The sequence below is a fragment of the Anomaloglossus baeobatrachus genome, chromosome 5 (assembly GCF_048569485.1).
Source record: "Anomaloglossus baeobatrachus isolate aAnoBae1 chromosome 5, aAnoBae1.hap1, whole genome shotgun sequence".
Lineage (NCBI taxonomy): Eukaryota > Metazoa > Chordata > Amphibia > Anura > Aromobatidae > Anomaloglossus > Anomaloglossus baeobatrachus.
The window spans coordinates 599,400,070-599,412,633 of record NC_134357.1 but is presented as its reverse complement, the minus strand read 5'-3'; the positions used below and the strand labels follow the sequence as shown (position 1 = coordinate 599,412,633).

Genomic DNA, 12,564 nt, shown 5'->3' with positions numbered 1-12,564 from the left:
TATGTCACTACCTTGGATCTCAGTAAGGGATACTGGCAGATCCCTCTAACGGATGAAGGGAGAGAACGGTCCGCTTTTATAACCCCCTTTGGTCTGTATGAATTTCTAAGCATGCCTTTTGGAATGAAAAATGCCCCGGCCACCTTCCAGAGAATGGTGGATCAGATCCTCCGGGGATGTGATGACTTTGCTTGTGCCTACTTGGATGATATCGCCGTCTTCAGCCACACATGGGAGGAACATCTGAATCAAGTAGCCATTATTTTGGACCTGATTCTTGCAGCCGGCCTAACTATTCGACCCGATAAATGCCAATTGGGGATGGGGGAAGTCCAGTACCTAGGACATAGAGTGGGAGGAGGGAAGCTCCGACCTGAGCCTGCCAAAATCCAGGCTATTAGAGACTGGCCTGTACCCCAAACTAAGAAACAAGTTATGGCTTTTCTGGGCACTGCCAGTTATTACCGAAAATTTGTTTCTCATTTCAGTACTGTGGCCAAGCCTCTTACCGACCTGACCAAGAAAACAATGCCCCGGCTGGTGATCTGGACTCCAGCCTGTGATGAGGCTTTTAACCGGCTGAAGGATGCTTTGATCTGCGATCCTGTCCTGGCTGCTCCAGACTACAAGAGGAGATTCATTGTGCAAACGGATGCCTCTGCTTATGGACTGGGAGCTGTCCTCAGCCAGGTGAATGCAGCTGGGGACGAGCACCCCATCGCCTATCTCAGCCGGAAACTGCTGGACCGAGAAGTGGCCTATGCAACTGTTGAGAAGGAATGTCTGGCTGTAGTGTGGGCCCTTAAGAAACTACGGCCGTATCTGTATGGACGGGAATTCACTGTGGTTACTGATCACAATCCCCTCACCTGGCTGAACAGAGTCTCTGGGGACAATGGATGCTTACTGCGATGGAGCCTGGCTCTGCAGCCCTATAACTTTACCATACAATATAGAAGGGGCAGCCAACACCAAAATGCAGATGGACTGTCCAGGCAAGAGGAGCCTTGAGTCCTGTCAGCCATGCCTGCGTGTACTTAACCAGCGACCTGTAGAGGTCCCTAGTACGTACACAAGTTGGGAGGGGAAGGAATTGTCATGATGTATTTTACCTTCTCACTGTATTTGCTGTAATACTATGTCAGGATGTGATGTCACTTTCCTTTGGTTGTACTTACTGAACACTTTGAAATGTCTTGGGATGTAAGTAACCATACCTTCCCCCCATCTCCTGTGTCTCTGGGCCCATAATGCAATTATCTCTTGTCCACACAGCCAGGGGAACTTCTCATTGTTTCGTAAGCAGTGGATAACGCCAACTACACAAACCTGTAGACATCTCGGAGCCAACCTTCTAGAATCTTCTAGTGGGCCCAACCATTGCATAGACCCCTACCCTTGAGGGGCGGGCCCACGAGCTCAAACAATTCACTCCTGTTTCTAAATGCAGTTGGGAGTTGAGTTTTTGAAGAGGAAGGGAGCGAGATCTGAATCTGCGGACAGACCTCGCCGTCCAGTGGATTGTGTGGGATTTCTGGGACTCTGAAAAGGACTATTACGTTGTGATCTGGCACTTTGGATTATCGGGAGGTGCCCCCGAATCTGTTTTATTTGGACTTGTCGTGTGCTGTTCCTGTATTCCTGTTAGTAAACCTGTTGGATCATCCTCGGCCTGTTGTCTCTCTTTGCTCTGATGTACACCCCGTCACAGTGTGCCCATAAGATGTCCCAGGCATGTCGGAGATGGCTGGAAGCGGAAGACGCCTTCACTGTGGAAGACGTTATACAGGTGTTTCTTACAGAGCAATATCTTTACAAATGTCCCTCAGAAATACGGGAATGGGTCAGAGAGCGCACACCGTGCACCTTGGATGGAGCTGCTGCCCTGGCTGATGAGGCCCTTACTATCAGACCGCAATGGAGGAGGCTTCTGGACAATAAGCCACAGCCTGCTCCTGCACCCCGGCCCTCTCCAGTTATATCTGCCCCTCCACGCGGCTGCAGGACGATGACAGCCACGGCTCACAATCCTGGGCCCCAACAGTTCCGACCACGCCCTGGGGGGAATCACAGAGAGGAGATGTTATGGGTGCGGACAACCTGGGCACCTGCAATCCAGTTGTCCTGCAAGGACTCGGAGGGACCCCCACGCACCTCCATTTCGTCCGGTGCATTTTGTGCAGTCCATCCAGCCTGAGGAAAAGCTACCACCACCTCCACCAGAGTGTACCGCTGACCCCTGCACCATAGATGGCCCTGTTTGCAGTGTATGGCCTCCAGCCTTTGTCACCAGGTTCTCCTACTGCCTTCTCCAGAATGCACATTGGAAGGCGTACGACGCAGAGGAGATGTAGGAAGCCTGGGCATCTGCAAAACACTTGCCCTGCTGGTCAATTGAGGAATGACCTTGCACCAGATTGACCTGTTCATTCTCTACAGCCAAATACAATGGGGGTTCTCACCCCTTCAAGTCAACTTGCCTAATGACTCAGACACTCGTGGTCGGCCACTAGGGGTTTATGGGGTGCGCGCCACTGCCCCGAGATATTCTTACCATCAAAGTAAGCACTTACAGGCGGTTGTGCTGGATGGACAGAGAGTCATTGGATTTTGTGACTCCAGGGCATTTCTCACAATAGCTGATCCCCGGGGGGTGCGGCCAGAGGCGATACATCATGGACCAGGGATTATTATTGAATTGGCTGGAGGACAAAAGAGGAATATCCCAAAGGCGACTGTAGATCTGGACTTTGGCTTTGAGGTCAAGCAGTGTGTGGCTGCGGTGATGAGCGGCCTGTCTGCAGATATTCTCCTAGGAAATGATGTGGGAGATCTACAATGCCGATTTGTGGGTGCAGGAAACACAGTTTGAGTGAAGGAGGACATAAAGGAAACTTGTCTTTCCAACCCTACCGCTGTACAAGGGACTATCCACAGCTAAGCAGCATGGCCTTAAGTGAGGTGGCCAGAGGTCTGTGTAGACCTCATGGCGTACTCACTTATTCAGAAGGAGGGAGAGGTTGTGATGGTGGGATATTGTGGGTTATGTACCATTTTGTGTGGGTTCATGTTTTGGGCGTGGTGGTCTGTCTTTTCGATATGTTTGTCCTATTAAGTCAGGTTATATCCCCTTGCAGAGCGTCTGTCCCTAGGTCTGGTGGAGGGGGCCTATAATCCACCCAAACTCGATTTACCCGGGGGATTATTCATTCATTCTGGGTGAGAAAGACGAGAGAAGGAGTAAGATTGATCCTCTGAGGGTGAAGCTGGACACCCCAGCGAGACTGAGAAACCCCGATTTCCCTGGAAAGGACTGCTGGAAGATTATGACTAACCTCCTGATATATGTATCCCATTACTGGACTACTTTATTCTCTGTATGGTGGATTATGTTATGGACCGTTTGATTTGCTTGGAATAAATATTCTTTGGATGGTTCAATCATCTCTCGCTGTGTTGATTGTGTGATATCGGAGAAGGACCCCGTGACAAGTCCCCTCCCGCTGCACCACCAATGACATCATCCTACAATCTCCTCCCACTGTACTACTGTGAAGGTAGCCTGGGCTATAGGTTCTTTGTTCAAATGTAATAAGATTATCTGTGTATGTAAATAATCAAAGTATAGATGTTGTTGCATAATTATCTGTGTGTCTATATGACAATTTCACAGACGCCATAATATGATTTTAAGCTGTTTGGACAAGAAAGAGTTAACCAAGGACGAATGGACAAATGTACAAACAATGAACAGAGAAGGTATTCATACTCATCAGTGGTTTCACACAGAGAGAATGTATTATCCGTGGGATGAAATGTGGATTTCTATGTCCCTACGCACCTCCCTGTACTGTTTCGATGTGTGAGAAAAGACAGATTGATACTTTTGTACATGTCTGAAGGTTGAAATGTAACACTAAAATCTGAGCTACAGAATATACGAGTCAGACGCCAATACTGACTCAAAGGAGTGAACACGTTGTCTGTGGTCATTGCTTCTGAGTTATTTATTATATCTGTGCAGATAGCTAATTTGGACCCATCCTTTGGACTTGCCCTGAACAAAGGCTCCATTAGCAGTCTTTCCCAAATTTCTCCCTGGATACCACCAGTGACATCCTCCTACAGTCCCCTCCCACTGTACCACCAGTGACATCCTCCTACAGTCCCCTCCCACTGTACCACCAGTGACATCCTCCTACAGTCCGCTCCCACTGTACCACCAGTGACATCCTCCTACAGTCCCCTCCCACTGTACCACCAGTGACATCCTCCTACAGTCCCCTCCCACTGTACCACCAGTGACATCCTCCTACAGTCCCCTCCCACTGTACCACCAGTGACATCCTCCTACAGTCCCCTCCCACTGTACCACCAATGACATCATCCTACAGTCCCCTCCCACTGCACCACCAGTGACATCAGTCTCAACGTATAATTCGTCTTCAGCACTGCTCTCACAGCAGCCACTCACCAGTGTGTTTGCATCATACACCATGATCTCGCCCACAGAGGCACTGCCAGGATACGCCAGGTAGGAGTTGGAATGGTTAATAGAGAGCGCGCAAAGACCTGGAGGGAAAAACACAGGAACGGATCAGGAGACGTAAAAGGAAACCTGCCCCTCTCACCCCGAACGCTGCTCCAACCACTGCCCCACCCACAATACTGACTGCTCCTCCCCCAAACACTGTGCCACCCACATTACTGACTGCTCCTCCCCCAAACACTGTGCCACCCATAATACTGATGGCTCCAGCCCGAATACTGACTGCTCCTCCCAAAACACTGCCCCACCCACAATACTGACTGCTCCTGCCCCAAACACTGTGCCACCCATAATACTGATGGCTCCAGCCCGAATACTGACTGCTCCTCCCCAAACACTGCCCCACCCCAATACTGACTGCTTCTCCCCAAACACTGCCCCACACACATTTCTGACTGCTCCACCCACAATACTGATTGCCCCTCCCCCAATACTATAATAGAAAAACTCCGGCACTCAAATGTATGTGCGAAAAAAAAATATTTATTGTTTATTGCTTGACAATCAAACGTTTCGGCTTAGGCCTTCTTCAGTGATTCAAGCTATGTAAAAGATATAACAAACAATTAGAATCATTATAACAACATGCAATATATGCAGACATTGCAACATGTCCAAAAAATAATTAGAATATATGGAACAACAACAAAAACATTCTGAGATTACATTTTCACAAATACAAAGAGGATGTCAGCACAATTACCTCATAAAATGAAAATAGGACCTATTCTGTACCTCCCATGGGTCTCGTTTTTAACTTTATCAGGTAATTGTGCTGACAACAGCTTCTTTGTATTTGTGAAAATTTAATCTCAGAATGTTTTTGTTGTTGTTCCATATATTCTAATTTATTATCTTTCTGGACTTGCTGCAATGTCTACATATATTGCATGTTATTATAATGACACTAATTGTATGTTATATCATTTTCATAGCTTGAGTCACTGAAGAAGGCCTAAGCCGAAACGTTTGACTGTCAAGCAATAAACAATAAAAAATATTTTTTTTTTTCGCACAAACATTTGAGTGCCGGAGTTTTTCTATTATATTGACTATATTTTCTCCTGAGCACCCACGATTCAGTGAGCTGAGTCATATCCCTCCACTAACAATACTGACTGCCCCTCTGTAACAGTGTGTCCCTCCCCCGCCTGTGCTCATGGTGTAATAGTCTGTCTCTCCTTGACTGTCCTGTATGTACTACTGGTGGGGGATTGTTTGTTCTTCTCAGCATGGGACTTCTCCAATCCACAACTTGGTAAACAGAACAGAGCCAGGACTTCTAAAGTCCATTCATGTATCAAGTGTCCAGGCGGAGTTGGACTCTTCTGCCCACCTAAGGGGCTGATCCCAGGAGAGAAGAACAATGAGACCCATGTTAGGTCAGTTAGTTGGATCTCGGCTGGAGAAGGACTAGGATCTATAGCTGAGGCTGGATCCTAGAGCCGGTGTATGGACTGTTACAGACTGGAAATCAGTGGCCACGTGGGATTGTGTTTTGTTGTTCACCCTGTTGGACTCAAGGAACTCATATAAGGACCATTGCCATATTTTCCCTGGCGTTGGAATACCGGGAGACGCCCCAGGATCTTTTGTTTTGTTGTGGACTCCTTGCAGACTTTAAGGATCTATATTTATGTTTGGTGCTTTATCTTTGTGGTTCCAATAAAGCCCTGGTTGGTAGCGGCGGGATCAGAGCAGAAAGAATGGAGGACAACGGCCCATTAACATCTGGAATCAGAATCTCAGAGTACAAGGACTGGACTGTGGGGAGCCTACAAACAAAGGCCCGTGAATTAGGAGTTGGCTACAAAGGACTCTCTAAGGAGCAACTAATTGAGGCATTGGAAAACGCTTGCCTGCAAGATGGCACCGAGGAAGGATTTCCACAGCAAGGGGAGGAAAGACGGGAGCTGGAGGTAAATACCCAAAAAAGTCAATGGATTGTGTGGTATGAGGAGGAGATGGCACTGCTTGGAGATGAGGCCACCATAGAAGATAAGAGGGAGGCCATTGCAGAGCTCAAGAGAGGGTAGCATCGCTGGAGAGGAGATTTGCTGTGGAAGCAGCTAGAGGCTCCAGACAGACTGTAACCACAGCACCCACTATGAGGGAATTCTCCAGAGTGTCCCGCAAGGACTTTAAGCCATTTAATGAAGCTGCAGGCGACATTGAGGGCTTCTTCCAGGACTTTGAGCATCAGTGCCGATTAATGGAAGTCCCAGAGAGAGAGCGAGTCAGACACCTGGTGGGGCTCTTGGAGGGTGGAGCTGCCGACGCCTATAGAGCTATGGACCCTCAGTGGAATTGTGAGTATGGGGAGATAAAACAGACCATTCTGGAACATTATGCCGTGACCCCAGATACTTATACTCCGTTCCGTACATTAGCCTGTGATGGGGAAGTGTCTTTCAATATGTATGCCCACAGACTGAAACAAGTATGCCATCGCTGGCTGGAGGGAGAGGGGGCCTTAACTTGGGAGACCTTCCTCCAGGTCATCCTGAAAGAGCAGTTCTATGCCAGGTGCCCTGCTGAAATCAGGGAATGGGTGCGTGAGAGAAAGCCGTCAACTGTGGAACAAGCTGCCGCTCTGGCTGATGAGCTTCTCACCATCAAGCCTCAATGGAAAAGGCTACTAGTCAGTCAGTGAGAAAAAAAACTACCAGCTCCCCAACACCAGTGGTACCTTGTCCTTTGGCCTCCAATGTTCACCATCCCATTAGACTACCAACACATGACGGAGCCCTTGTGAATGTGCCTCCTACTACACATGCCTCCTCTTTGGGAGTATGACGTGGAGAAAGACTCAGAACGTAGATGTTATGGATGTGGACAGCTGGGTCATCTGCAAGCTCACTGTCCAGGTGTTCGGAGGCAGAATAGCTGCAGACCCCCTTTGCCTGTCCATTATCTACAGACACCCTCAACAGGAGAAGAGCTGGATTCACTCCCTGATAATTTGCCAAGTGACTGATATGTTGACTTCCTTACCAGGAGTCTATGGGGTGCGAACCACAGCCACCCGTTCTTCTGATCGTCAGCATAAACATCTACAGGAGGTCGTGCTGGATGGCCAAAAAGTTGTTGGCTTTCGTGACACTGGGGCTTTTCTCACCATCGCAGATCCCCCAGTAATTCAACCAGAAGCAATGCAAAAGGGACCAGGAATTGCCATTGAATTGACTGGAGGTACTCAAAGATACATTCCAAGAGCGAGTATGACCATGGATTATGGCTTTGGGGCAAAACAATGCATGATTGGTGTGATGAGTGGCCTTCCTGCAGACATTCTTCTAGGGAATGATGTGGGGAATCTTCAATGCCACTTTGTCGGTGCGATAACCAGAAGTCAAGCCAAGAGAGCAGCAGATGTGGACGTGTTCAACCCATCAATGGAAATGAGGCCACCCGAACTGCCTTCACAGCCGGTGAGTGATTCTTCTTGTGGGGATAATATGAATGTCACTTGGGATAAAGTTCAGTTTAGACAAGAGGTAGAGACTGACCCCACACTGGCTAGCTTTAGAGCTCGGGCTGAAGTAGGGCAGTTAGGAGAAAATGGGGAAAAAATTATCAGAGAAAATGGACTTCTATATCGGGTTACCAATGCTGACTCCTTAGATAAGCCCTGGACTTATAGCAAACAGCTGATTGTTCCTCAGAAATACAGAATTTCCCTATTACACCTTGCTCATAACATTCCTACTGCCGGCCATCAAGGGAAAACCCGCACCGAGAGACGATTGAGTCAAATTTTCTATTGACCTGGAATTTCTCAAGCAGTGGCGCATTTCTGCCGAACCTGCGACATATGTCAGCGTACAGGGCGACCCGGAGATCACCCAAAGGCACCCCTGCAACCGCTCCCTATAATGGAAGAACCCTTTCAAAGCGTAGCTGTCGATATCATTGGACCCCTGGCTAAACCAAGTAAATCTGGTAAGCAGTACATTCTCACTGTTGTGGACTACGCCAACCGATATCCAGAAGCTGTGGCCTTGTCAAGTATTTCTGCAGCCAAGGTGGCAGAGGCCTTGGTTACCATTTTCACCCGAGTAGGATTCCCAAGTGAGATCTTATCGGACCAAGGCTCCCAGTTTATGTCAGAGTTGGTGCAGTGTCTGTGGCGCACCTGTGGAGTACGAGCGATCCGAACGACCCCGTATCATCCCCAAACAAATGGACTTTGTGAACGATTCAACGGCACTCTGAAGAATATGCTGAGGGCCTTCACGGACCGAGATTCAGACTGGGAGAAGTACCTACCCCAACTCTTGCTTGCCTATCGGGAAGTTCCCCAGGAGTCAACTGGGTTCTCCCCCTTTGTACTACTCTATGGAAGAAAGGTCAGAGGACCCTTAACTCTACTAAAGGAATATTGAGAGGGGCAAGATGAAGATACAGGAACCCCTGTTGTTCCATATGTCCTCAAGCTTCGGGAAACCCTGGCTCAACTTGCTAGTTTGGCTCCAAATCATGTGCGGATGGCTAAAACCAGACAGAAGACATGGTATGACCGCAAAGCACGCTATCGAGAATTTGTAGAGGTACAACAAGTCTTAACGATTGTTCCCCATCTGCAAAATAAACTCCAGACAACATGGGAGTGTCCCTTCCGGGTTCTCAGAAAACTAAACGACACCAATTACCTTCTTGCTCTAGATGATCAGGGTCTAAGACAAAGGACTGTCCATGTGAATATGATTAAGGAGTACCATGACCGGACATTACCTATGATAGCAAGCTGTCGGCTGGCTTCAGAAGATGGTCAGGAGGATGAGGACCTATTACCTGATCTTGTTAAAGCAGCCAGAGCTCCATCCACTGTGGAACAGGTTCCTCTGGGAGATCACTTAGATTCCTTACAGAAAAAAATGCTGGGAGTGCTCCATCAGAGACAGGCTGCTTTCTCATCCCGACCAGGTCGAACCACAGTAACCCAACATCATGTGGACAGTCAGGGCATCCGTCCCATACAACTGGCTCCCTACCGTGTACCAGAATCAGTTAGAAACACCATGCAGCATGAGCTGGAGGAGATGTTACAGCTGGGGGTGATTCAGGCCTCCCATAGTCCTTGGGCCTCTCCTGTTGTGTTAGTACCCAAGAAAGATGGGAGTACTCGATTTTGTGTGGACTTCAGATGACTAAATGACCATACCATCAGTGATGCTTACCCAATGCCCCGTATTGATGAACTTCTAGACCGGCTAGCTGGGGCACGATACGTCACCACCTTGGATCTCAGTAAGGGATACTGGCAAATTCCCCTGACAGAGGAAGGTAGAGAAAGGTCGGCTTTTATAACCCCCTTTGGTCTGTATGAATTTCTAAACATGCCTTTCGGAATGAAAAGCGCCCCTGCAACCTTTCAGAGAATGGTGGACCAGATCCTCCGGGGATGTGGCGACTTCGCTTGTGCCTGCCTGGATGATATCGTCGTCTTCAGCCACACATGGGAGGAACATCTGAATCAAGTAGCTGTTGTTCTTGACCGGATTCTCGCAGCAGGCCTAACCATTCGACCTGATAAATGCCAATTGGGGATGGGTGAAGTCCAATACCTAGGGCATCGAGTAGGAGAAGGGAAGTTACGTCCTGAACCTGCCAAAATCCACGCTATTAGAGACTGGCCCATAGCCCAAACCAAGAAACAAGTTCTGGCTTTCTTGGGCACTGCCAGTTATTACCGAAAATGTGTTCCTCATTTCAGCAGTGTGGCCAAGCCTCTTACCGACCTGACCAAGAAAACAATGCCCCGGCTGGTGATCTGGACTCCAGCCTGTGATGAGGCTTTTAACCAGCTGAAGGACGCCTTGGTCTGCGACCCTGTCCTGGCTGCTCCAGACTACAAGCGGAGATTCATTGTGCAAACGGATGCCTCTTATGGATTGGGAGCTGTCCTCAGCCAGGTGAATGCAGCCGGGGAGGAGCACCCCATTGCCTATCTCAGCAGGAAACTGCTGGACCGAGAAGTGGCCTATGCAACTGTTGAAAAAGAATGTCTGGCTGTAGTGTGGGCCCTTAAGAAACTACGGCCGTATCTGTATGGACGAGAATTCACTGTGGTTACTGATCACAATCCCCTCACCTGGCTGAACAGAGTCTCTGGGGACAATGGACGCTTATTACGATGGAGCCTGGCTCTGCACCCCTATAACTTTACCATACAGTATAGAAGGGGCAGCCAACACCAAAATGCAGACGGATTGTCCAGGCAAGAGGAGCCCCGAGTCAGGGTCGGCAAGTCTACGTGTACTTGACAAGCGACCTGTTGAGGTCACTAGTCCGTACACAAATTGAGGGGGGGAAGGGGTTGTAACAGAGTGTCCCTCCCCCGTCTGTGCTCATGTTGTAATAGGCTGTCTCTCCTTGAGTGTCCTGTATGTACTACTGGTGAGTGATTGTTTGTTCTTCTCAGCATGGGACTTCTCCAATCCACAACTTGGTAAACAAGAAAGAGCCAGGACTTCTAAAGTCCATTCATCTATCAAGTGTCCAGGCGGAGTTGGACTCTTCTGCCCACCTAAGGGGCTGATCCCAGGAGGAGAGAACCATGAGACCCATGTTAAGTCAGTTAGTTGGATCTCGGCTGGAGAAGGACTAGGATCTATAGCTGAGGCTGGATTCTAAGGCCTGTGTATGGACTGTTACAGACTGGAGATCAGTGGCCACGTGGGATTGTGTTTTGTTGTTCACCCTTTTGGACTCAAGGAACTCATAAGGACCATTGCCATATTTTCCCTGGCGTTGGAATACCGGGAGGTGCCCCTGGATCTTTTGGTTTGTTGTGGACTCCTTGCAGACTTTAAGGATCTATATTTATGTTTGGTGCTTTATCTTTGTGGTTCCAATAAAGCCCTTTGGATTGTTCCTTGGCCCGGCATCCCTTACTGCTCTGCCGCATACCCAGTCACACCCTCCCCCAACACTGACTGCCCCACCCCCAAACATCGACTACCCCCCCCTAATAATGGCTGCTTCTCCCCCAAACACTGACCAACCCCTAATACCGACTGCCCCAACCCCACACACTGACCAACCCCGAATACCCCACCCCAATACTGACTGCCCCTCCCCACCACTGCCCCACGCAAATACTGACTGCCCCTCCCCAAACACTGCCCCACTCCCAAAACCAACTGCCCCTCCCCAAACACTGCCCCACCCTCAAAATCAACTGCTACTCCCCCAAACACAGTCCCACCCCCAATACTGACTGCTCCTCCCCTGAGCACTGCCAAACCAGCATTACTGACTGCCCCTCCCCCATTACTAGCCGAGCCCCTGCTCTCATTACCTGTGGGATTGTGAGGGGTGTCGAGCAGAGTTCTCAGCAGCTTCATGTCTTTTATATTATGGATGTAAACAGACTCCTCCAGACAGACCACCAGCCTCTAGAAGACAGAATAATGCCAGTCATCAGCACCTTCCCCTACAGGCGGGGCCCTTGTTAGAAGACCCTGAAGCCGCAGCTGGATAGTGTCCAGAAGAAGGCTCCAACAATGAATAAACCACACCGCTATACATGAGCCATGAAGAAACAGACGTACATCACCAGGCATCGTCCCGCGTGCTCCCAGAGCGCCCCCCTCCCCATCGTCCCGCGTGCTCCCAGAGCGCCCCCCTCCCCATCGTCCCGCGTGCTCCCAGAGCGCCCCCCTCCCCATCGTCCCGCGTGCTCCCAGAGCGCCCCCCTCCCCATCGTCCCGCGTGCTCCCAGAGCGCCCCCCTCCCCATCGTCCCGCGTGCTCCCAGAGCGCCCCCCTCCCCATCGTCCCGCGTGCTCCCAGAGCGCCCCCCTCCCCATCGTCCCGCGTGCTCCCAGAGCGCCCCCCTCCCCATCGTCCCGCGTGCTCCCAGAGCGCCCCCCTCCCCATCGTCCCGCGTGCTCCCAGAGCGCCCCCCTCCCCATCGTCCCGCGTGCTCCCAGAGCGCCCCCCTCCCCATCGTCCCGCGTGCTCCCAGAGCGCCCCCCTCCCCATCGTCCCGCGTGCTCCCAGAGCGCCCCC

At 50.0% G+C, this 12,564-nt stretch overlaps 1 protein-coding gene across 2 annotated transcripts in view; it reads right to left on the bottom strand.

Annotated features, from left to right (window-relative positions):
- The window catches only part of WIPI1 (WD repeat domain, phosphoinositide interacting 1), a 66,492-nt gene that overhangs the window by 19,006 nt on the left and 34,922 nt on the right, over positions 1 to 12,564 (bottom strand). For both annotated transcript variants that reach the window (XR_012754394.1, XM_075351543.1), the window contains exons 4-5: positions 11,853 to 11,949; positions 4,475 to 4,572 (exon numbers count right to left, since the gene is read on the bottom strand). Coding sequence is in view for 1 of the 2 variants with exons in the window: in XM_075351543.1 (XP_075207658.1) it covers positions 4,475 to 4,572; positions 11,853 to 11,949 (195 nt within the window). In the remaining variant the exon portion in view is untranslated. The remainder of the gene's footprint in view (positions 1 to 4,474; positions 4,573 to 11,852; positions 11,950 to 12,564) is intronic.